At 43.7% G+C, this 26,106-nt stretch overlaps 1 protein-coding gene across 20 annotated transcripts in view; it reads right to left on the bottom strand.

Moving 5' to 3' along the window:
• Positions 1 to 643: 643 nt before the first annotated feature.
• Positions 644 to 26,106, bottom strand: part of TAF2 (TATA-box binding protein associated factor 2) — a 104,786-nt gene continuing 79,323 nt past the window's right edge. For 7 of the 20 annotated variants that reach the window (XR_015140418.1, XM_086335711.1, XM_086335716.1 and 4 more), the window contains one exon: positions 16,383 to 17,700. Coding sequence is in view for 14 of the 20 variants with exons in the window: in XM_086335711.1 (XP_086191837.1) it covers positions 17,438 to 17,700 (263 nt within the window). In the remaining 6 variants the exon portion in view is untranslated. Of the gene's footprint in view, positions 1,646 to 16,382; positions 17,731 to 26,106 lie in introns of those variants that run through there. The other 13 variants (XM_086335709.1, XM_086335714.1, XM_086335710.1 and 10 more) reach the window with 6 other exon arrangements.

The following is a 26,106-nucleotide window of genomic DNA, read 5'->3' as shown; positions in this document are numbered from 1 at the left end:
AACTGCATGAGAATCAAAACCTGATGTGTGAAGTGTCCCCTCAAAGCAAGATAGTCAAAAGATGTTAGAAGTTTTCGCCAGGAAAACAGACATCTCTATTTTTTCAGTTAAGACAAAAACTTACCATTGCTAATTAAAACCACAGTATTTGGAAATGAGGCCTCCCCTACCGCATGAAAGGAGCTGGTCCTGTATCTGCAAGGTGTGAGGGACATGTGAGCCCTGGTGACCTCACATAGGGTAACTCTGCATAAACGACCGTGAACAGAGGTGTCTGGAGAGCAGATTGTTAATCCACGCCAGGACACGCCTGTATTACATTAGCAGAAAATGTAGAACATACACTCGCACGTCTGTTTGCTCAAACACAAAACGAGCAGACTCGCTGGCTTTACCTCCTAGACCGCGTGGAAGAGCAGAAGATGAGATCCATGGAGGCACCATCTACGTCTGCCAGGCACTGGCGGCCGCGGCTGCTACCCTCGGGAACCTGAAGGACTGTCGGCTTTGACCTTGACAAGTAGGAACCTTAAGATGACAATCATAACAACGATCTATCGGCCAACCAACAAACCACCTACTGTGGTCAACAGCATTTTGAAAAAGGACTTTTTATCGCCAAGATACTAGGATGGACACACCCTCCAAGCCTAAAAGGAATGAGTTTTATTAAGATTTCACTCTCTCAGCTCATATGCACTGATCACACTGATGAGCCATAGGGTCAGTCCGGCGTTGTTCTGTCCCTGGGTTTCGATGGTAAGACCGCTCTCTGGTACAGGGTTACAGGCCAGGGCCACGTGCTTCAGCAGCATGCACTCAAAAATCTTCATCAGATTTTAGAGCAGATCTGTAGTTAGGGAACTTGGCAAGGCGTCCCCTAGTCCCCTCATGGCCTGCTTTAAAATACAGACAGGCCCCAACCTTCAATCGTTCAACCGTTTTTTTCAACTTTATGATGGTGCAAAACTCTTAAGCATTCAGTAGAAATCGCACCTGCGTTTTGATCTCATCTCTGGCCAGTGAGACGTGGTGAGGCGCCCTCAGGACGCCGGGCCGGCAGGGAGCCTTGACTCAGCGTCAGCCACGTGACCATGGTGGTGAACGACCCAGACACTCACCAGCATTCTGAGCTCAGGTGACCACACTTGTTTTCACTTTCAGTTCATCCTTCAGTAAACTACACGAGTTATTCAATACTTTATTCTGAAATAGGCTTGTGTCAGATGATTTTGCCAAACTGTAGGCTAACGTTAACTGTTCTGAGAGTGTTTAAGACAGGTAGGCTATGATGTTCAGTAAGCTAAACCCATTTGTGCCTGTAATATTTTCAACTTAACTATGGGTTTACTGGGACACAGGCCATAGTAAATCAAGGAAAGTCTGTCTCAGTAGCTGAGCTTTGGACTCCAGGCTGAAGCTCCCATCACTCCATTTCTGTGTGTATTGCAACTCTACTTACAGAGCTGAGCCACCCTGAGAGCAGGGGCCTTCTCCACTCCACGGGATCTCGTGCCCAGCGGGCATCCAGTGGTACCGGCTGACTTGACGAGACCCTGATGACTACAGAGTCTGTAAAAGTTCAGAAATGAATCACAGTGGCTGATGGGCATCACAGGGAGCTGGTCGTAGGAAAAAGATGAGTCTGTCCAAAGAGACAAGAGTTTACAGTCAACTGAGAATGTTCATGTTCGCACCTCTAACTACATAACGTCTAATGCATATGTCTGAGCGGATGCAGAGAGTCTAAAGTTGAAACATAAGTTCTTTTTAGAAAGTTCAGATAAAACTAATCAAGGCTGTTTATTTCAAGAACGGAAATAAGGACTTTATAACCTGGATTTCTCACACAATGTGTAAATGTGCATTTACTGTACAGTAAAAGTGTCAGTCGCTCAGTCGTGTCCGACTGTTTGTGATCCCATGGACTGTAGCCTGCCTCTGCCAGGCTCCTCTGGCCAAGGGATTTCCCAGCAAGGATACTGGAGCGGGTAGCCATTCATTCCCTTCTCCAAGGGATCTTCCCAGCCCAGGGACTGAACCTGTGTCTCCAGCACTGCAGGCAGATGCTTCACCAGCTGAGCTACTAGGGCAGTAGTAACACAGTAATCACAGGAGTGCCAGCAGACAGTCTTATCCAGACTTCTCATTTTTCAAGAAAATGGCCCCGCTGCGGCTGGGTGATACATTTGAGGCCCCAACACTAGATACTCTAGTTGGGATTCAGAACCCAGGCTCCCAGTTTTCTAGAACCAGGATCCCTGCACAATATTACTCACTCTCTGGCTGATGAAATCACCTTCTGCTTTCACGGCCAGTTCAGTACAACCTGAGCCCCTGTGAAGTGCCGACAGCGACTTGCAGTGACAGTAGATGGTTAAGAGGGAATAAGCGTCATACGCAGGACAGTGCCATGACCGCCGCCCTCTGACTCACCGTCCGATGGGAAGGACCTCGCATGGCCAGGGAACACGTTTTAGAGGTAAAAGTGTATCTTGAGAAATACATGTTTTTTTCAAACCTTTCAGCCTGTCCCATCTGCTGAGCACTTTCCTGTCTCTCCACTGTGTTCATAGTAACTAACGTGTGCCTGTTACAGAGAATATCTGTACAGTCAACTGGCTGAAAACACAAAGCCCTCTAGAGCCTATTTCTTGATGCTTGAAAGAAAATGAAGGAGTGTATTTTATGCAGTTCTCCTTTGGACCAACCCTTGCACATCAGCCTATATGCTGGCGTGCGAGCTTGTAACCATCACGCCAATCAAAATAAGGAAGTCACCTAAGGGGACACCCATCAGAGTCACTCTCAACAATGTTCCAAAGAGATGCCGTCATCGTGAAGCGCTGACGGATACACTAGTAGCCCATGACCCACAAGCACTGTGAGGTTTACATCCAAGAGAAAGGTGGGGGTGAGGGTTAGTTCTGAGTGCTGTGACCTTTGAGGACAAGGACTGTCCGTCTTATCGACAATATTATCACAAGCCTAGAGCGTGGGAAAGGAGTGGGTACTCAAAAATACTGTCTGCCACAGTAATACTGTAAAACAGGTAACTAGGGGGAGCTGCTGTGTACCCCGGGGAGCTCAGCTCGGTGCTCCACGACAACCTGGACGGGTGGCTGGGAGGGGGAAGGGAGGCTCAAGAGGGAGGAGAGATACATATAATTACAAAAATGCTGTCTAAAGAGTGAAATGAAGAAAGGAAGGAAGGGAGAGAAGCAGGTGGGTTGATTCACTTTAAAACACGACACAGATGACTATTTGAAAAGTATCTGCAAAGGAATTACATTTATCCTGATTTTGTGTCATCCACATTAAAAAAACAAAGGTATATCAGGCCCTTTGAACTATGGAATAAAGAAGAGGGCGACAGAGGATGAGATGGCTGGATGGCATCACCGACTCAATGGACAGGAACTTGGGCAAACTCCAGGAGATGGTGAGGGACAGGGAGGCCTGGTGTGCTGCAGTCCATGGCACTGCAGAGAGTTGGATGGTCTTGGCGGCTGAGCAGCAACAGTCAGGGAAGGAGGAGGGGAGGGACGTGGCGTGGGGGATTAAGTACAATACAAACTATTAGGTACAAAACCAGTTGTAAGGTATACTGTACAATACAAAGAATACAGCCAACACCCTTATAAACGGAGCACGACCTTTAAACATTGTGAATCACTGTATATCATACACTTGTAACTTACAATGTCGCACATCAACTACACTTCAGTGAAAAAGAAGTTAAAAGTGTCATTAGCCATCCCCCCAAAAATGCGGCACTAAAAGCACGAAATGTGTTTGCAAGAAGCCTTGAGAAGAAAGGATTTTTATCTTGTCAAAGAAGCAACCACAATTTTTCTTAAAAGAATCAAAGAAAGCAACTCTGCAGAACGCTTCTTCTTACCCTTTTATTTATTGTCTCCTCTGGCCCTGTATCCCACAGTAAACATCTGCGTCCCCTTAAGATCCCAGCTCCCCTGCTGAGCCGGAGGCCCGCTGGTTTCCAGCTTCACAGTTTGCTTATTCTTTTGCAAAGAGGAGGCCAGAGGAATGATAATTTAAACAGCAAGGCACCAGGACTTCCCTGGCAGTCGGTCCAGTAGCTCAGACTCCTTTTTTCCCCTGCGTGAAGCACTGGTTCAGTCCCCTGGCTGGGGAAGTTCACATGCTATGTCATCAAAGATAAATGAAAAAAAATTTAATAAAATAAAGGAAGGCGCCGAAGAAGAGGGATAAGCAAGTCAAAAGTACAAGGTCAAAGGTGGACAGCAGAGGCCTTTCAAGGAGGGCGCCTCTGTACTGCAAGGCACGTTGCGAGACCGGAGAAGACTTGTTAAGCCGCTGCTTCTGCGGATCTGCGCACGAACGACAGAGGCTCTCACTTGAATCCTGTGTCAGACACGTGAGGGCGTCCCAGCAGCAAGGGGCTGGGGACAGTGGTCATTCCGGCCCTCACTGATTCCTGTGTTTTGACATACTGCAGTTTGTGTTCAGTTAAATGGACTGATGGTTATATCACCTGGGTTTCGCTAAACCAGACACCACAAAGTAGACAACTGTTTGCTCCTTGAAGAGTCCTACCAGGTGGACTGAAGCAATGCACACAACATAAGCACCAACGACTGAAAGAGCTGTGCCCACGCCTGTCCCCAGCACGAGCTCTTCCCACGCCACACCACCGGATGCAGACGCGGCGACCGCGTCGGTCAGGGCTGTCAGCACAGCTCACGGTGACCACGGAGGCGCTCCAGGCGGGTGTGCCCAGCACGGTCGTCTCTCACAGGAACTACCGGACGCCTGAAGCGCAGCTAGTGTGGCTGAGAAGCTGCACTTGAATTTTTCACACCTACTTTAAATCCTCACACGAGCCTGGTGGCTACTGCACGGACAGCTCAAGTCTAAGAGAGAACACACTCAGGCTGGGGTCCAAATGCTCTCCCTTACAAACTGTGACCTCTGGCTTAATGTTTCTATGCCTCTATTTCTTCATCATAATCATAACAACTATCTCATATGGTTAAAATTAAACTAATGCACAGAAAGTACTTAGACAACGGCATAGAATATAGAAACTTTATTATCTCCTAAGCAGATTAGAGAAGAAAAAAATTATTAATTTGAAAAATGGAGAAACAAATACTTCTCACTAATGAAACTTGAACAAAGCTTACATTGGGCTTTGAGATGTTAAGTAGTTCGTACAAGGCTACCGCAAGTTGTGGGACATGTACGAAAATTTTATCTCATTGTTATCTTATGCATTCTTGTATACATCTTATAATGAACATTGTAGATATCAATACTACTATATAAACTATATAATTTCTTTGGCAATGACATAAATACACTATTGAAAAGACAAAGACTGTCAGCATGAATTAAAAAAAGAAATCACCAACCAGACTGAACTACGCTGCTGCTGCTAAGTCACTTCAGTCGTGTCCGACGCTGTGCGACCCCATAGACGGCAGCCCACCAGGCTCCCCCGTCCCTGGGATTCTCCAGGCAAGAACACTGGAGTGGGTTGCCATTTCCTTCTCCAATGCATGAAAGTGAAAAGTGAAAGTGAAGTCACTTGTCATGTCCGACTCTTCGTGACCCCATGGACTGCAGCCCACCAGGCTCCTCCACCCATGGGATTTTCTAGGCAAGAGTACTGGAGTGGGTCGCCATTGCCTTCTCCGGAACTATGCTAGTTATTACTATATAAACAAATATGTATATGTTAGATATATGCACTCAATTTCTTTTCAAATTAGTGCAGTGAAAGTATATAAGCCATATCTTCTAAAAAATAAAATAATGGAGTTACAAAAATGTTTATAGAGAGCTCTCGGCTAAACCAGAAGAAATATATTCATTTTAGCAAAAAAAAAAAAAAAAAAAAGAGTGTATAGGCATTTAATTATTGTGCGTAAGTCACACACATAATTATTAAGTCAAGTAACGAAAGCACAAGAATAAACTAATGCCATTTGCGGCAATATGGACGGCTCTAGAGATTACCATGCTAAGTGAAGTAAGCCAGACAGAGAAAGACAAAGATGACATGTTATCCTTTATATGTGGAATTTAAAGGGGAAAAAGACACACAAATGAACTTACTTCCAAAACAGGAACTGACTCACAGACACAGAAAACAAACTTATGTTTACCAAAAGGCACAGGGGAGGCTGGGGGAAGGCTAGGATTAAAATACACAAACTACTTTGTGTAAAACAGATGCCCAGCGCGGACCTGCTGCACAGCACAGGGAACGAGACTCAGTATTATGCAACAACCTGTAAGGAAAAGAAGCTGAGAGTAAGAGGAGGGCAGGAGGAGAGGGGGCACAGAGGATGGGGCGGCCGGATGGCGTCACTGACTCAACGGACAGGAGTCTGAGCAAACTCCAGGGAGAGTGAAGGACAGCGAAGCCTGGCGCGCTTGGGGTCACAAAGAGTCAGGTAAGACACAGCGACTGAACACGAATAACAAACGTGTGTTTCGGAATTGCTGTGCGACGTACCTGGAATTTACACATATTGTAAATCAACTGTTTAAAAAAAAACTTTCTTAATAAAAATAAAGACCACTGTTTGCCAGTTCAGTTCAGTCGCTCAGTCCTGTTCGACTCTTTGCGACCCCATGAACAGGAGCACTCCAGGACTCCCTGTCCATCACCAACTCCCGGAGTCCACCCAAACCCATGTGCATCGAGTCGGTGAAGCTATTCAGCCATCTCATCCTCTGTCGTCCCCTTCTCCTCCCGCCCTCAATCTTTCTCAGCATCAGAGTCTTTTCAAATGAGTCAGCTCTTCGCATCAGGTGGCCATAGTATTGGAGTTTCAGCTTCAGCATCAGTCCTTCCAATGAACACCCAGGACTGATCTCCTTTAGGATGGACTGGTTGGATCTTGCAGTCCAAGGGACTCTCAAGAGTCTTCTCCTACACCACAGTTCAAAAGCATCAATTCTTCGGCGCTCAGCTTTCTTCACAGTCCAACTCTCACATCCATACATGACCACTGGAAAAACCACAGCCTTGACTAGACGGACCTTTGTTGGCAAAGTAATGTCTCTGCTTTTTAACATGCTGTCTAGGTTGGTCATAACTTTCCTTCCAATGAGTAAGCGTCCTTTAATTTCATGGCTGCAATCACCATCTGCAGTGATTTTGGAGCCTCCCAAAATAAAGTCAGTCACTGTTTCCCCATCTATTTGCCATGAAGTGATGGGACCAGATGCCATGATCTTAGTTTTCTGAATGTTGAGCTTTAAGCCAATTTTTTCACTCTCCTCTTTCACTTTCATCAACAGGCTCTTTAGTTCTTCTTCACTTTCTGCCATAAGGGTGGTGTCATCTGCATATGAGGTTATTGATATCTCTCCCGGCAATCTTGATTCCAGCTTGTGCTTCCTCCAGCCCAGCGTTTCACACGGTGTACTCTGCATATAAGTTAAATAAGCAGGGTGACAATATACAGCCTTGACATACTCTTTTTCTATTTGGAACCAGTCTGTTGTTCCATGTCCAGTTCTGCCTGTTGCTTCCTGACCTGCATACACATTTCTCAAGAGGCAGGTCAGGTGGTCTGGTATTCCCATCTCTTTCACAATTTTCCAGTTTGTTGTGATCCACATAGTCAAAGGCTTTGGCATAGTCAATAAAGCAGAAAGAGATGTTTTTCTGGAACTCCCTTGTTTTTTCAATGATCCAGTGGATGTTGGAAATATGATCTCTGGTTCCTCTGCCTTTTCTATAACCAGCTTGAACTGGTTATAGAACTTGGAAGTTCATGTTTCACATATTGCTGAAGCCTGGCTTGGAGAATTTTAAGCAACACTTTAATAGCGTGTAAGATGAGTGCAATTGTGCGGCAGTCTGAGCATTCTTTGGCATTGCCTTTCTTTGGGATTGGAATGAAAACTGACCTTTTTCAGTCCTATGGCCACTGCTGAATTTTCCAAATTTGCTGGCATATTGAATGCAGCACTTTCACAGCATCATCTTTTAGGATTTGAAATAGCTCCACTGGAATTCCATCACCTCCACTAGCTTTGTTCGTAGTGATGCTTTCTAAGGCCCACTTGACTTCACATTCCAGGATGTCTGGCTCTAGGTCAGTGATCACACCATTGTGATTATCTTGGTCATGAAGATCTTTTTTGTACAGTTCTTCTGTGTATTCTTGCCACCTCTTCTTAATATCTTCTGCTTCTGTTAGGTCCATACCATTTCTGTCCTTTATCAAGCCCATCTTTGCATGAAATGTTCCCTTGGTATCTCTAATTTTCTTGAAGAGATCTCTAGTCTTTCCCATTCTGTTGTTTTCCTCTATTTCTTTGCATTGATCGCTGAGGAAGACTTTCTTATCTCTCCTTGCTGTTCTTTGGAACTCTGCATTCAAATGGGTATATCTTTCCTTTTCTCCTTTGCTTTTCACTTCCCTTCTTTTTACAGCTATTTGTAAGGCTTCCTTAGACAGCCATTTTGCCTTTTTGCATTTCTTTTTCTTGGGGATGGTCTTGATCCCTGTCTCCTGTACAATGTCATGAACCTCCATCCATAGTTCATCAGGCACTCTGTCTATCAGATCTAGGCCCTTAAATCTATTTCTCACTTCCACTGTAGTCATAAGGGATTTGACTTAGGTCATACCTGAATGGTCTAGTGGTTTTCTCCGCTTTCTTCAATTTAAGTCTGAATTTGGCAATAAGGATCTAAGCCACAGTCAGCGCCTGGTCTTGTTTTTGCTGACTGTATAGAGCTTCTCCATCTTTGGCAGCAAAGAATACACTCAATCTGATCTCGGTACTGATCATCTGGTGATGTCCATGTATAGAGTCTTCTCTTGAGTTGTTGGAGGAGGGTGTTTGCTATGACCAGTGCGTTCTCTTGACAGAACTCTATCAGCCTTTGCCCTGCTTCATTCTGTACTCCAAGGCCAAATTTGCCTGTTTCTCCAGGTGTTTCTTGACTTCCTACTTTTGCATTCCATTCCCCTATAATGAAAGGGACATCTCTTTTGGGTGTTAGTTCTAGAAGGTCTTGTAGGTCTTCATAGAACTGTTCAGCTTCTTCAGCGTTACTAGTTGGGGAATAGACTTGGATTACTGTGATATTGAATGGTTTGCCTTGGAAATAAACAGAGATCATTCTGTCATTTCTGAGATTGCATCCAAGTACTGCATTTTAGACTCTTCTGTTGATCATGATGGCTACTCCATTTCTTCTAAGGGCTTCCTGCCCACAATAGTAGATATAATGGTCACCCGAGGTAAATTCACCCATTCCAGTCCATCTTAGTTTGCTGATTCCTAGAATGTCAACATTCACTCTTGCCATTTCCTGTTTAACCACTTCCAATTTGCCTTGATTCATGGATGGACCTAACATTCCAGGTTCCTATGCAATATTGCTCTTTACAGCATTGGACCTTGCTTCTAACACCAGTCACATCCACAACTGGGTATTGTTTTTGCTTTGGCTCCATCCCTTCATTCTTTCTGGAGTTATTTCTCCACTGATTTCCAGTAGCATGTTGGGCACCTCCCAACCTGAGGAGTTCATCTTCAGTGTCATATCTTTTTGCCTTTTCATACTGTTCATGGGGTTCTCAAGGCAAGAATACTGACGTGGTTTGCCGTTCCCTTTTCCAGTGGACCACATTCTGTGAGACCTCTCCACCATGACCTGCCCACCTTGGGTGGCCCCACACGGCATGGCTTAGTTTCACTGACCTAAACGAGCTGTGGTCCGTGTGATCAGATTGGCTAGTTGTTGTGACTGTGGTTTCAGTCTGTCTGCCCTCTGATGCCCTCTCTCAGCGCCTACTGTCTTACTTGGTTTTCTCTTACCTTGGACGTGGGGTGTCTCCTCACAGCTGGTCCAGCGCAGCGCAGCCACTGCTCCTTACCTTGGACGTGGGGAACTACCGTTTGCCAAGCAACTTCAAAAGTCACAATACTCCAGTGTGATAAAGAGAGGAGAATCTAAATAATTAGATTTTGCTTTGTTAAACAGTAATGATGTTTTTAATTAAATAAAACCTCAATATTAACTGACAAATTTTCTAGAATAGCTGGTGGTGAAAAGCCTATTTTGGGGTCAAAACAGTTCACACAGTAAAAATATCAGGGTAACACTGAAAATACCTATGGAATAAATAAACTTTCCAAAATTCACAGGAAAAATATCCACAGTCCAGTAAGTTTGGGAAAGGATAGTGTTAAACACATTTCTTTACGACAAGACTTCTTGGATCTTGTGATAAGGAACTGAGGGTCATAGTGACTCTCAGAGGAAATAAGTAGTTTCTCAACTGTAACCAATCATAAAATCTCCATTTTCTTATAGCATCTAATTGGAAACTTAAAAAAATCTGCTTTTTGGGACTTCCTTGGTGGCAAAGACTCTACAATGCCAACACAAGGAGCCCGGTTCAGCCCTTGACCAGGGAACTCAACTCTGCACGCCACAACAAAGACTGCAGACCCCACATGCTGCAAGCAAGACCAAGCACAGCCAAACAGATACACAAATAAATTAAAAAAAAAAATCTTTTTCAAAGGCTAGCTCCTCAGCCTTCTCTTCTTTAGAAGGATTTTTTTAAAAAAACAGTATTCCTCCTTGTGTGTTTCACAGTTTTCAGTCTCTGGGTCTTTGACCTCTCAAATATCCCTCCGTGAAGTGCATGCATTTTCTTCTAAAATCATAAGGTGAGGAAAATAAACTTTTATAGCTCTTCATGAAGTAAATAATTAAGGTTATAGAAGTGATCAAAACACACTCACAGTTTAGGATTACAATTGGATCAGTAAATTTTCCCTCTTAGCAAGCAGTCCCATCTGTCCTTCACTCAGTTACCCCATTGTCAGCATCCTAAATCACCACTGTACATCGTCAAAACCAAGAAGTCAACATTGTTACGTGAACAGAACGCCAGAATGTATTTAGATTTCCCTAGCATTTTCACTAATGTCTTTCCTGTTGCAGGATCCAATCCAGGAAATTCCACTGCATGATCATCGTATTTCCTTGGTCTCCTCTGGTCCATGACAGTCCGTCCATCAGTTCATTCACTCAGTCGTGTCTGATTCTTTGCGACACCATGGACTGCAGCACACCAGGCCTCCCTGTCCATCACCAACTCCTGGAGTTAACCCAAACTCATGTCCATTGAGTCGGTGATGCCATCCAGCCATCTCATCCTCTGTCCTCCCCTTCTCCTCCCGCCTTCAATCTTTCCCAGCATCAGGGTCTTTTCAAATGAGTCAGCTCTTTGCATCAGGTGGCCAAAGTACTGGAGTTTCAGCTTCAGCATCAGTCCTTCTAATGAATATTCAGGACTGATTTCCTTTAGGATGGACTGGTTGGATCTCCTTGGGGTCCAAGGGACTCTCAAGAGTCTTCTCCAACACCACAGTTCAAAAGCATCAATTCTTTGGTGCTCAGCTTTCTTTATAGTCCAACTCTCACATCCATACATGAGTACTGGAAAAACCATAGCCTTGACTAGACAGACCCTTGTTGGCAAAGTGATATCTCTGCTTTTTAATATGCTGTTTAGGTTGTTTATAACTTTTCTTCTAAGGAACAAGCGTCTTTTAATTTCATGGCTGCAATCACCATCTGCAGTGATTTTGGAGCCCAAAAAAATAAAGTTAGCCACTGTTTCTCCATCTATTTCCCATGAAGTGACAGGACTGGATGCTATGATCTTAGTTTTCTGAATGTTGAGTTTTAAGCCAAGTTTTTCACTCTCCTCTTTCACTTTCATCAAGAGGCTCTTTAGTTCTTCTTCACTTTTTGTCATAAGGGTGGTGTCATCTGCATATCTGAGGTTATTGATATTTCTCCCGGCAATCTTGATTCCAGCTTGTGCTTCATCCAGCCCAGCGTTTCTCATGATATACTACGCATATTAAGTTAAATAAGCAGGGTGACAATATACAGCCTTGATGTACTCCTTTTCCTTGGAACCAGTCTGTTGTTCCATGTCCAGTTCTAACTGTTGCCTCCTGACCTGCATATAGGTTTCTCAAGACGCAGGTCAGGTGGTCTGGTAGTCCCATCTGTTTCAGAATTTTCCAGTTTGCTGTGATCCACACAGTCAAAGGCTTTGGCATAGTCAATAAAGCAGAAATAGATGTTTTTCTGGAATCCTCTTGTTTTTTCGATGATCCAGCAATGATCCAGATGTGACAGTCTATCATAATTATTTTTCATAAGTTTAATCATTTTGAGGAGTAGTAAGTGTGTCCCTCAGTTTGGGTTTGTCTGATTTTCTTTCCCTCATATGTAGACTGGGACTGTGGCCTTTAGATCACAGGAAGTGTATCTCATCACAGAACATGATGTGGGTGTGCCTTAGCACTGGGTTTGCCAGGGTTGCTTGGTGAAGGCAGTGTTGGTCAGCCTTCCTCACTGTAAAGCGACCACTGTCCTGTTTCCATAATCTGTTCTTTAGAGATGAGTCAGTAAGACCAGTCTATACTCAAGGGCAGGGGTGCTAGGGTCGAGAACTTTGAAAGCCAGTTCTGCTAGGACTGGAGCACATTTGACACGAAAAGTTTCATTTGTTTACAGTAAAGTGGAAACCGAAGAGTCAGGAGAAGAGGATGGGAAAACAAAGGCACTTTCCGCTATTCACCAGACAAGGATTTCACTGTAAGAAGGATACTTTGATCAAAATGTCTTTTTAGGAGTTTACAAGACTTGGGTAGTAAAACAGCTGCTCTGTTCTCTCAAGAATCATCCAAAAGTAGTAAGGAGAATGTGAAACGAACTGTAAACTTCAACTTCTAAGAAATGAGAAGAAATTAGGAACACAAATCCACAACACATGAAGAACGACCAAACGCAGAGTGAAGCGTGGGGCAAGAGATGTTGACAAAGACACCCTCCCCTGCAGCTCTCAGGCAAACTTGGCAAGAAAAAGAAGTCAGACAAAAGGAGACGTCAGAAAATTTAGTGCACAGACATCAGAAAAGAGGTAATACAATTAGCCATCCTTTACAAATAGGATTATTTTCAAGTGAAACCCAAGTAATGCATTTAAAATATGACCCATTGCTGTATGGCACAAACCAAAACAATATTCTAATTATCCTTCAAATAAAAAGAAAAAAATTAAGAAAAAAATGCTGAGTATTTAGTACTGTGGCTGTGATGGTTAATTTTACATGTCAACTTGATGAGAGATGCCAAGAGATGCATGAATAACTGGTTAAACATTATTTCTGGCTGTGTCTGAGGGGGCTCAGGAAGAGACCAGCATGTGAATTGCTGGACTCAGCGAAGCAGAAGGCCCTTCAGTGTTGGTGGGCGTCATCCAAGCCGGTGAGGCCTGAGCAGAGCACGACGGGGAGGGAGGTTAAATGCCCACTCCATCTGCATGTACGAGGGCTGGCACCGACCGTCTGCCCCCCGCATGTACAAGGTCTGGCACTGACCGTCTGCCCCCTGCGTGTACGAGGGCTGGCACGACCGTCTGCCCCTGCGTGTACGAGGGCTGGCACGACCGTCTGCCCCTGCGTGTATGAGGTCTGGCACTGACCGCCTGCCCCGTGCATGTACGAGGGCTGGCACGACTGTCTGCTCCTGCATGTACGAGGTCTGGCACGACCGTCTGCCCCTGTGTGTATGAGGGCTAGCACGACCGTCTGGCACTGACCGTCTGCCCCCTGCGTGTACGAGGTCTGGCACTGACCGTCTGCCCTCTGCGTGTACGAGGTCTGGCACTGACCGTCTGCCCTCTGCGTGTACGAGGTCTGGCACGATGGTCTGCCCCCTGCGTGTACGAGGTCTGGCACTGACCGTCTGCCCTCTGCGTGTACGAGGTCTGGCACGACGGTCTGCCCCCTGCGTGTACGAGGTCTGGCACTGACTGTCTGCCCTCTGCGTGTACGAGGTCTGGCACTGACCGTCTGCCTTCTGCGTGTACGAGGTCTGGCACTGACCGTCTGCCCTCTGCGTGTACGAGGTCTGGCACGACGGTCTGCCCCCTGCGTGTACGAGGTCTGGCACTGACTGTCTGCCCTCTGCGTGTACGAGGTCTGGCACTGACCGTCTGCCTTCTTCGTGTACGAGGTCTGGCACTGACCGTCTGCCCTCTGCGTGTACGAGGTCTGGCACTGACTGTCTGCCCTCTGCGTGTACGAGGTCTGGCACTGACCGTCTGCCCCTGCAGTCCTGGTTCTCAGGCCTCCACACTGGACTGCACTCTACACCATGGACCCTTTGTCATTCTGGTCTTTGAACTACACCACTAGCTTTCCTGGGTCCCTGTCTAGAAGATAACAGGTTACACAACTTCTTAGCCTCCATGATCATCTGAGTAAATACTTTTTAAACAGATATATGTTGTTTCTCTGGAATTGATTAATACAGTAACAAGGCACAAAATTAGCATAAAAGACTAGATAAACCTTATAATGAAAAAAAACACCAGAATACCAAATGAAAAAAAGTACTTTATAATAAAGCTAAAAAGAAATAGTATATTAATATTAATAGACAGTTACACTGATATCCCTAATAAGAATAATCAACCCTAAGATATCAATTCTAAGTTAACTCCTGATTTAAAACACAGCCAGTATCAACCTACAAATGCAATTTCAGGGAAAGGCCAGGAAGACTCAAATATTAACACAGAAACATAAATCCACAACAATGGCAAAATTACAGGAATGGAAAATCAATCAGTGGAAGCCAGGGGGTGGGAGATGGGAGAGCGGACTACAAAAGAGCGACCTGAGGGAGTTTGGAGTCATGGGCCATGGTGGCTGGATACACAATTTCAAACATTTGTCAAAATCCACAGAAATGTACACACAAGGAGTGAGTTCTACTGTATATAAATAAGTCAACCAGAAAAAAACGCACAACCCACAAGAACAGCCAAGAAACTCTGTAAGAGAAAAGTAATGAGGAGACAGTACATCAAAACATATCACAGTGTTACAATAATCTGAACAGTGTGGTACAGGCAGAAAGGGAAGAAACCCATGAAACCAGCTACAAAGCCCAAAAGTGAACCCAAATCTATACAACACCTGCAAGTCAGAGAGTAAATCTGGAGTTTTAAACACATGGTATTGGGCATAGCATACTGGAAGGAAATAAAAAGTGGGTCCTTACCTCCTGCTGCTGCTGCTGCTGCTAAGTCGCTTCAGTTGTGTCCGACTCTGTGTGACCCCACAGACGGCAGCCCACCAGGCTCCCCCGTCCCTGGGATTCTCCAGGCAAGAACACTGGAGTGGGTTGCCATTTCCTTCTCCAATGAATGAAAGCGAAAAGTGAAAGTGAAGTCGCTCAGTCCTGTCCGACTCTTCGTGACCCCATGGACTGCAGCCCACCAGGCTCCTCCACCCATGGGATTTTCCAGGCAAGAGTATTGGAGTGGAGTGTCATTGCCTTCTCCAACTTACCTCCTACCTTCTATCAAAATAAATTCCAGATTGACTCTACTTGTATAAGGGATAGAAATCTGAAATTTAAGACTTTAAAACCAACAGAAAAAACTGGGGGAATTATTTTATAATTATGGAATAAGAAAGACCTTTGTTGGTACAACACAAAATGCAGTAGTCATAAGTGACTATTGGAGACCTACAGGGACTTCCCTGGTGGCTCAGGGCTGGACCCCAGGGTCCCAACGCAGGGTTTGGCCCCTGGCCAGGGAGCAAGGTCCTACTTGCCCCAACCAAGGTCAAAGACCAAAGATCCTGCATGTGGCAACTAAGAACTGCTGCAGCCAAATAAATTAAAAAAAAAAAACCACACAAAAACCTATATAAAAACTATACAAAGATAAAAATTTCTGCAAGTATCAATAATTTTAAAAACACATACGCTATATACCTGTATAAACTAGCTCTATACATGTAATACTGGCCACAGTAACTGCCTCTGGGGGAGAAGACTAAAGAAACTTACACTAGAAGTTTTATTATTTATGTGTAGTTAACTATAAAAATGAATTTTTTTCATTGTTTATATCTATCCACCAGGTTAAAGAACGGAAAGCTCACCATAAAAAATGTTCCTGATGAGAAACATCCAATGTAGATAACCAATTTAGAGATATGTATAGCAAGCAGCTCCTAGCACCACGCTTGCTATATAAGAGGCCCTTAAATTACATAGGTAGCTATTACTCATCACTGACTTCATACCTCACATAATTATTTGAAATGTATCCTCCAATCATCTGAAAATATGTCTCTTCTGCTGAGAGGACTCTGTCGCCTCTGCCTACTGAAACCATTCTTCCTAACAGGGCCATCTCAAATCCTACCTATCCAAAAGCTCTCCTCAAACTTGTGAACAGGTGTATTATATACACACAGAAAGAGAAAGGCAACAAAAGCTATGAGAAAATACAACGGCAAAACGATCAATTTAAAAAGTTATTTATTAAACAAGTATATTTAAAAGTCCAATATTGCCAAATCCCTTTGAAACATCTATTCTGGGAAGAAGTATTCTGTCAAACTTTCTAAATGATAAGGGAAATGATAAAAATAGAACAGTAACATTTTAGGCAAACAATAAAGCACATGGTAAATTTAGAAATAAAAAAAAACACACAAATATACAAACTATTGAAGTATCAAACCAAAATGTTTTGTATGTTTTTAAATACTGCTGGTATACTCACGCTGAGGGTCAAAATGTCTACATTTACGCTTATGAACAGCATATAAACACCTTTTTAAGGTACCATCCTTAGAGAAATAATTTTAGGATATGTATTGGGTGTATTAATTATGCACATTTGGTAAACATGTTCTACATATGAATGTATTCACTTATACTTAATGAAAAAAGGAAGTTATAATTTAAACATCTTGATTTGAGAACTGTGGATTTGGTAGTTTTGTTAAGTTCCAACAACATAATGACCAAATGTGCTATCAAAAAAGCCTTTTTTTTTTTTAAAGCTGCCTCTGAAAACTTCAGCATTAGTTTCTACGGTTAACAGATACATACAAAAACATGCAATAGAAGAGCCCTCTAGAAAAGCCTCTAGCCTTCAGTAGTTCCAAATGGTGCCACACAATATTTCACTGGCAATAGTGGTTTTACCACAGGTTTGGCAGTAGCTTCTGTTTAAAACATAACTTTGTACCATAGTATCAGTCAAAGGCTTTAAAACATAACTGACTTTGGCAGTACACACGGAGACCATGATGTGACGGGGGCTGCCCGTGCAAATGAGGGCCTGGTGAAGCGTCTGCTCTGTGTGTGTGTTTCCAGGAAGAAACCGGATGAGATGGTTTACTCAGGACGATAAAACACATTTTCCTAATTAGGTTTCAATTGTATAAATAATATAAATCAAATGTTTAGAACTTGGTGACTTCTTCTTTCTTTCTATCATCTTCCCAGCTGACGAAGTGCTGGTTCTGTATGCTGCTCTGCACGCAGGGGCCGGTCCCCTGGCCCGGCTCAGTCTGACAGGGACGGGGAGCGTGCAGACCTGCCGCCGGCGGGGCTGGGGAAGGCGAGCGGCCCCCGGCCACGCTCTCGGCCGTCCCGCCGGTGCTTGTGCTTGTGCTTGTGCTTGTGCTTCTTCTTCTTCTTCTTGTGCTCGTGGTGGTGGTGGTGGTGGTGCTCGCTGTGCTTGGAGGACGCGGGCTCCTTCCCGAACACCGACAGCGGAGCTGCCGCGGCCGTGTGCACACTCATCTCCAGAGGGGGCTGCTCCTTACCTTCAAGGTGAGAAACACTCACATGAATTCCTGTTGGTGACAAGGAAGGGGAACTCAAAGGGAGCTGGTGGCAGGACAGAAAAGACGACGGTTCATCGTGTCCATAGAAAAAACTAGGAATTGGAGAAGTATCCAACTGAGACATACAATTAGTTACACGAAGGTAACTTTTCAGCACTGTGACCGAGAGGTCAATATTTCAATTCCTTGCAGTCTATACAAATTATGATATAGACCACTGTGCTATCAAACCATCTTCTGAAAATTAACATTTAATAGTTTAAAGTACTATGAAACAACAGTGACGAGATGTGTATGTCACAGATTAAGACCAGCACTGTCGATGGAAACACGGCTCCTTAACCGCAGCTCTGCTGGCTGCCAGGGCGGGGAAGGCAGCTCTACAGGCATCCTTGGTCTCCCCGCGCTCTGCAGACACAGAGCTGCTACAGATGAACCACAAACGAAGCTGAGGCAGCCCTGCCTTCAGCAAGGCCAGGGCAGCCGTGTCCCCACCAGCATTCGCTCACTTTGTGTCACTGTCATGTTTTGGTAATTTTTACAATATTTCAAAATATTTCCATCAGTGAAAAGACTGACTTGCTGAGGGCTCAGATGGTGGTTAGCATTTTTTGACTGAGGTATGTACACTTTGAAAGATACAACCCCAGTGCACACTTAATAGACAACAGTATAATATAAACATAACTTTCAGATGAAATGGAAAAACATTCAAGCATGTATTTTACCTCACCTAAAAATGGAGCACATGTCTTTGAAGGCTCTTTCTATTTCCAACGTTCTATCAATCTGGGGATCTATAATAGCGAGTAGTGTACAGAATTTCTTGCTTCTCCAGACCGTACAATCCTGGGGCCATACCCAGAGAATCCTCTTTCTGTGTGTTATCCTCGTTAATGGTATCATTCTACATGCAGCCAACTAAGAAAAAGGTCTTCCCTGGTAGCTCAGTGGTAAAGAATCTGCCCGCAATGCAGGAGATGCGTGTTTGATCCCTGGGTTGGGAAATCCCTTGGAGGAGGAAATGGCAACCACTCCAGGGACAGAGGAGCCTGGCAGGCTCCAGCCCACGGGGTCACAAGAGTAAGATGCGACTTAGCAACTAAACTACCACCACCAGGAAAAAAACGCCTAAGAATCATCTCAGAGCCTCTCCCTTGTAGATCTAGTTGGTTACCAAGTCTCGTTTATTCTTACTTACCAGAATCTCTTAAATCTGCCCCTCTATCCTATCTGTACCAATTCAGACCACCTCATGTCACTCGGATCAGAGTACTAACCTATTAACTGGTTCTTCGCCTGAAGTGTCTTACACTTGGATCCACACCTTACATAGCTGACAGCAGTGGTTCTAAACCAGGGGCAACTTTTCTCCCCAGGGGTTGTCTGACAACATCTGGAGACACTTTGGTTGTCAGAATTAGAGTGGGACAGCCCCCAACTGCAGATAATTCTCAGGGCCCAGAACGTCAATAGAGCTGGGGTTCAGAGACCCCGCTGCACAGCCATGTTCCTAAAACCCTGACCATGATCACTTGTTTAAAGACTCAGGTAGTTCTACTGGCAGAAGAAAATCCTTAAGACTTCAGTGCATCAATTTCTGTGCGTATGTGTATATATATCTACTTTAATATGTATATACATATGTACACACACACACACGTGTATTTACCCAAACTAGACCAAGTGTTTCACTAAAATGGACTTTAATGCAGTAGTTTCTTTTCTTTTTTAAAGCATAAATTCTCAGAGCTAATTTTGATCCAATCCAGCCCCAAGCCATGGGTTTTTTTTTTTTTTTTCACCAAAAGAAGCATCACCAGAGAATTTTTCTAAAGATCAACTTTTAGCACTAATTTTACTGACAGCTTATAATCTGAATCTTGAATTTATCTTATCTTTCACCATTCCTTTCTACATGCTCTAGAACAGCCCTTTCACAACTCTGTGTATTTATTTGTAAATGTTATTCCTAGGCTTGGAATGGCCTTCCCTTATTTCTGGCCTGACATGCATGTTCATTTAAAAAGTATCAGGAACTACATGGGAACTGGGAAAGTGGTGGTGAACTGGACCGATCTCAGCTCTCCTGGAGTTTACAGACTAGCAAAGAGAAACAAGTATCCCCGGATAATACGAGCAAAAAGACAAAACACAGAGTGAAACAGGCGTGCAGCTGGAGACTTAGTTAGCAGTTAGGGCCGCCAGTGTGAATCAGAGAGAACCGCTGCAAGGAAGTAACATTTAAACTGTAATCTGAAGGAGGACGAAGGAGAGGAAAAAAACATTTAGGTTCTTCAATAATCTACAACAGCTCAAATGTCATTTTGGAAGAAAGTTTTCACCAAACTTCCCCAAAAGAATTAGGTTCTACAACATAATACAGACGAGGAAATTAAGACCAGAGAAAGTAAGCAACTCGCCCAAAGTGGTGCTGGGAAATCTGAGCCACAAAACCTAACAGCCCGAAGGCAGAGCCACTCTCGGGACCACTCCGCCCGCGTGCACACGGCGGGCACACTGCGCACGCTCGCCTGTCTCTGGCCCCTCTCAGGAGACTCGGCTCCTGGAGGACCGGCCTCACCTCTGCCTCCCAGGGTACCGCACAGTATCCAGCATCCTCCACTTCCCCACAACTTGCTCAATGAAGGAATTAGTGTCACAAATTCATGTAACTGTTGCATTTCTTTTTAAACAGGATGTCAGGTGAACTCAGTTGAACTAAATGCAATTTAAAGGCCACTGATTTTGAAGGGACAGGAATAAACTGAAACTATTAGTTTAGAAACAGAAACTGTTACCGGCCGTTCATTAAACTGGTACTGGCGACTGTGCCTCGTGCCAGGCACTACTCCAACGTTTCGGGACAAGTGTGCGTGCTTACACTCCTGTCCTCAGAGATTATCCACACCGTACTACCACAGAATTACAGGATTATAGTCATGATTTTTTGACGCTAATACTAACAGTAACACAAAAAAAGGAGAGAGAGATTATATACAGGAGCTAGTTTGGGGACCTGGCATCTTTTGCAATAATTAGTGCCCAGAAAAAGAAAAAATTTGAGAGATATCTGATTTACAGTTAAATATGCTACTATATAATTTTAATTTTCATTTCAAATGAACTACATAACTGTATTCTCAATTCTATAAATATGGGAATACAAGTCCCTACCTAACAGAATACACATAGCCAAGTGACAAGGGAAGTAATAAAGCCTCACAGATTCCTTTCAGCCCTATCCATTATTTAGTCAGGCTACATCAACAGACTGCAAAGCTTCCCAACTGGCAGTCTGCACTGCTTGGAGGCTGAGGTCCTTTTCTTCACCGAGAGAAGTTTTATCATCCCATCCTAACACCTGCCAAGCTACCTGGATTGCAGAAAAGCCAATGATTATACAGGAAACTGCACTTCCCAGTAGAGGCAACTGCCAAGCACACAACTGAGTGTCTTCTTTTCCAGGGGATACTATTAACCACTTCAAAAGTAAAGTCAATCTCTTGTTTGGAGGTCTTACAACCCGCATTCAAGATATACTGACTATAAATCTTATATTTCTTGCATATCAAAACTAACAGATATCATCTCGTTATCAGTCAAAATGGCCATCATAAAAACATCTACCAACAATAAACGCTAGACAGGATGGGCACAAGGTAAGAACCCTCTTACCTTGTTGATGGGAACATAAACTAGTACAGTCACTATGGAAAACAGTATGAATGCTCTTTAAAAATCTAAACATATAGCACACCCACTCCTGGGCACACATCCACAGGAAAACATGGTCTGAAAGGATATGAGCACCCCAACAATCACTGCAGCAATGTTTGCAACAGCCAAGACGAGGGAAGCAACCTAAATGTCCTATTGACAGAGGAACAAATAAAGATGTGGTACATCTATACAATGGAATACCACTCAACCACGACAGAGGATGATATGGCTGGATGGCATCACTGACTCGATGGACGTGCGTCTGAGTGAACTCCGGGAGTTGGTGATGGACAGGGAGGCCTGGCGTGCTGAGATTCATGGAGTCACAAAGAGTCGGACACGACTGAGAGGCTGAACTGAACTGAACTGAGAAGAGAGTTGTAATGCCATTTGCAGCAACATGGATGGGCCTGGAGACTGTCATACTGAGTGAAGTAGGTCAGAGAAAGGAAATACTGTATGATGCAGCTTATTTGAAGAGTCTAAAAGGGATGATACAAAATGAACTTATTTACAACGCAGAAACAGACGGAGAGACTTGGAGAACAAGCTTCTGGTCGCTGGGGTAGGTGGGGAGTGGGGACGACAGCTGGGGACTCTGGGATTGGAAAGTCGATCCTGCTGTGTTTGAAGTAGACAGCTAACAAGGGTCCAGCTGTGCAGCACAGGAACTCTGCCAAACACCGTGTGACAAGCTGCATGGGAGAAGAAGTGAAGAAGAACTGATACGTGTGTGTGTGTGAGCGTTACTCTACTGGACATCTGAAACTACTACAACACTGTCAATCAACTATCCTCTAACAGGAAATAAGAAGTTAAAGAAATTACATAAATCCTGCATTTCTCTTGATGAGCATAAAGTCTACTAAGAAGACAATGGATTAGCTAGATCCAAGGATAAAGGTGTTAGGGACTAGGGCTCCCAGGACAAATGGCCGCTTGCAGGTCTGGATAGAATATTTACAAGATGAGCGTGACACATCAGGTGTAACAGTAGAAAGGAAGTTAAAAGTCTACTCGAAAACGTAAGAGTCAACTTAAGGGGTTCTCACCAATTGAAGTTGGAAAAATTTGAATACTGATAAAGATAATAACTTCTAATGACTAGAAGTGACTGATCACCACTGGAGGATGTTAGCCAATTTACTATTTTGAAACTGACTAAATACACAAACAGGGAGGCCTGGCGTGCTGCGATTCATGGGGTCGCAAAGAGTCAGACACGACTGAGCGGCTGAACTGAACTGAAATACACAAAGAGAATCACGTCTTCTCTTTCCTTGGCATATGAGCTATCCCAATGGATAACAACAGATCACCCAGCTTCACAGAGATAATCAACTTATAAATAAAAACAGAAGATGAAGTAGAATATCACAATCTTGCAATCCTTACTGAATTAATGGACGGATGCTTTGAATGTATTACTGGCTAATCTCATATAAAAAGTCAACTAGACACGGTGCACTTCCAGATGGAAGAACACACCACCATCCGAAAACCTGAATCCAATTAAGCTTCCAGATACAACTACAAATTTAAAGGAAATACAGAGGACTCTAACATTTTAATTATACCACAGGTATACAATTAGCAAAACACAGACTTGAAAACTACAGATCAAAACTCTGGTGTTTACAACAAATACATTGTAAAGGGGGAAAAAGAAAAAAAAGATGGACTGGAAACGTTTAATTTTAAAGATGTAAAGGATGTATCTGCCAACTGCTTATGTGGACAAGGATTCAAACAAATAAAGCATTAAAAATAATGGCATTTATAACTCAACTGAAATGTACACAATGACTGAATATTTAATGATACAAAAAACCTTTATATTTTAAAGTACAAGAATATTATCATGGTTATCAGTTTTTAAAGTCCTTATCTTTTACAGACACACACAGAATTATTTATGCATAAAATATGTGAGATTTGTTTCAAAATTATTGAGAAGGGTAGAAACAGGGTGGCTATAGATTAAACAAGACTGATCATTTCTGTAGCTAAGTAAAGGTTAGAGGAGGTTCTTTATACTACTCTGACAACTTCACAGTTCCAATAAAATCATTTTTTAAAAAGAACAAGACAAATTAGCACTATCTGTAAAAATGATTAAATGCTTATATTTTTAATTTAGAAAGTTCATTCCTAGAAACATATCCTACAGATGTGCTCATGCATAAGTGCAAAGAAATATATACAAAAATACTCATTAAACTAGATCAGATAAAACCTAGAATTACTCTATCATCATACTAACCTTCAGCTCTTTTAAGTTTTCATTTATATAGACAATATATATTTTTTGTTTAATTTCTTTTCTGAATAATTTTTACCAGGTCTAATTCAACATGGTAAGAAAGTACAACTTCTCTCTCATGTGAACCGGTGTAACAGTCAGATGTGAGCTTACTTTCATACTAGCATCATGATGTGTTATTCCACAGAATCTCTATTGGAAAAAAATGTGTCTATTACCATCCCCATGATATGAACAGTAACATGCACAACTCCACATACCAATCATTTTAGGGGTTTACAAGATGCCTCAGCACTTGTCCACTCACGGTTAGGCAATACTCACTTAAAAGCTAATGAATGCCCTTTTAAACTAAAGCCCTGTGCTATTCACCTGAAACTAACAGAACACTGTAAACTGACTAAACTCCAAAATAAAACAAAAATTAAAAAATAAAGTTAATGACAGCACTTTTAGTGACTCAAAACATATGTCTCTATTGCAGACAGAAGAGACTTCAGGAAAAGAAGATACAAGTAATTCACAACACTGTAATTTGCCCATTTCAAGTTACAGAGAAAGAACACAACAGACGTTCAGTTTTGTTGTCCATCTAACATAAAATCTTTCCTAGAGGCCTGCGAGTTCACTGTGGATAAGGGTTAGCTGCAGTCAATTTAACAAATGCAAAACAAACAGAAGAGGTGTTTAAGACAATCTTAACGTAGAAGCTTTCCAGCCCATTTGATAAAAGTGCTGATAACAGTGAGTACCCTGCTAATTCCATTAAGTTCATCACATTGGGTATATGTTTATATTTAACACAAAACCTGCAGTTTCTGTTAGGAAAAGTCTGAAGTCTGTTTTTCGGGCTCTTCAAATTTAAAAATAAGTGTAGAATTGTGTCATTATAATTTAAAGAAAAAAACCCAAGTCTTTTTTTAGTTTCAGAAGAAAGAACTCTAGTCTTCCCCCTCGCCAAAAAAAAAACAAAACAGGATTTCTGTACCATGACAGTGCCTTTCTGACTGTTAGGTAACCAGCAACCCCTTCTCAGCACTGCAGGAGCTCTGCTCCTCCCTTCCGGCAGAAAGCAACCCCAGGGGTTGGTTCCCCTCAGCCCCTCCTGTCACGCCCCTCCCTTGCTCCCAGTGCAGCCCCAGGCGTGGGCATGGTGGGGGGGGGGGGAGGGGGCGCCGGGCCGAGGAGAGGTGTGCACAGTGCACCCAGCCCCACAGCCCGCCGCCGCCGCCGCCGATTCCCTCCCCAGCTCGGGAGAAGGTCAAGTAAAATGACGATGAACACTCCTGCTGCTCCTCTGTTCTTACCCCAAGTGGCTGAACTCACCAAACATGCTCTACCCCTGCCCTAAAACAATCCCTTCCAGGGACGGGGGAGCCTGGTGGGCTGCCGTCTATGGGGTTGGACTGGGCTGCACAGAGTCCGACAAGATTGAAGTGACTTAGCAGCAGCAGCAGCAGTGAGTGCAAGGGGGAGGGGTTGGAGAGCACATGGTTACCTCTGCTCTCCTTGGCAGGGTCCATCCCTCCCAGATGATGTCTGCACACATCCCAGCTCTCAGCGGACATCCGGCGGGCCGGCCCTAGGGCAGCCAGCTCAGAAACAGCGAGCGCCAAGCCTGGAGCCCAAGGAGACAGCGTAAATGAGGAAGCAGACTGCCCAGTGGAACACAAGGGACCAATGGAGTGGACAGCACATCCCAGCCTAAAGCACCTCAGTTAACTCTTTTTCTAAGAGAAGCTGGAAATGTAAATCTTTATCTGTAATCTCTTCATTTTTAGTCAACTACTTCAAAAATTTTTTAAGAATTCTATAGTCAAATAAAAGGTGCTTTAGTTGGATGAGCTTGAATAAGGCCCTGCAAACCTACTTGTGAACTTTTATCTAGAATCACCAGCGATCTGAGAGAGCTCACTGTGCCCCTCACCAACACTATAAGCCTCCCTGCCAGAACCCCAGGCCAAGGTCGCTACCACAGCAGGAGACCCCCAGCTTCTGTTCCTCTTTTACTGCCATCATCATCTGGGCTGGGTTAAAGCTGTGCTTCTAACATTCCAAAATACAAAAGATCTTCACAACCAAGATAATCACGGTGGTATGATCACTCACCTAGAGCCAGACATCTTGAAATGTGAAGTCAAGTGGGCCTTAGAAAGCATCACTAGGAACAAAGCTAGTGGAGGTGATGGAATCCCAGTTGAGCTATTTCAAATCCTGAAAGATGATGCTGTGAAAGTGCTGCACTCAATATGCCAGCAAATTTGGAACACTCAGCAGTGGCCACAGGACTGGAAAAGGTCAGTTTTCATTCCAATCCCAAAGAAGGGCAATGCCAAAGAATGCTCACACTACCGCACAATTGCACTCATCTCACACGCTAGTAAAGTAATGCTCAAAAT

The sequence above is a fragment of the Bos grunniens genome, chromosome 14 (genome assembly GCF_055505025.1).
Source record: "Bos grunniens cultivar Pamir isolate PY7600 chromosome 14, Bosgru_T2T1.0, whole genome shotgun sequence".
NCBI lineage: Eukaryota > Metazoa > Chordata > Mammalia > Artiodactyla > Bovidae > Bos > Bos grunniens.
The sequence above is the reverse complement of the archived record's forward strand: the minus strand, read 5'-3'. Positions and strand labels throughout refer to the sequence as shown.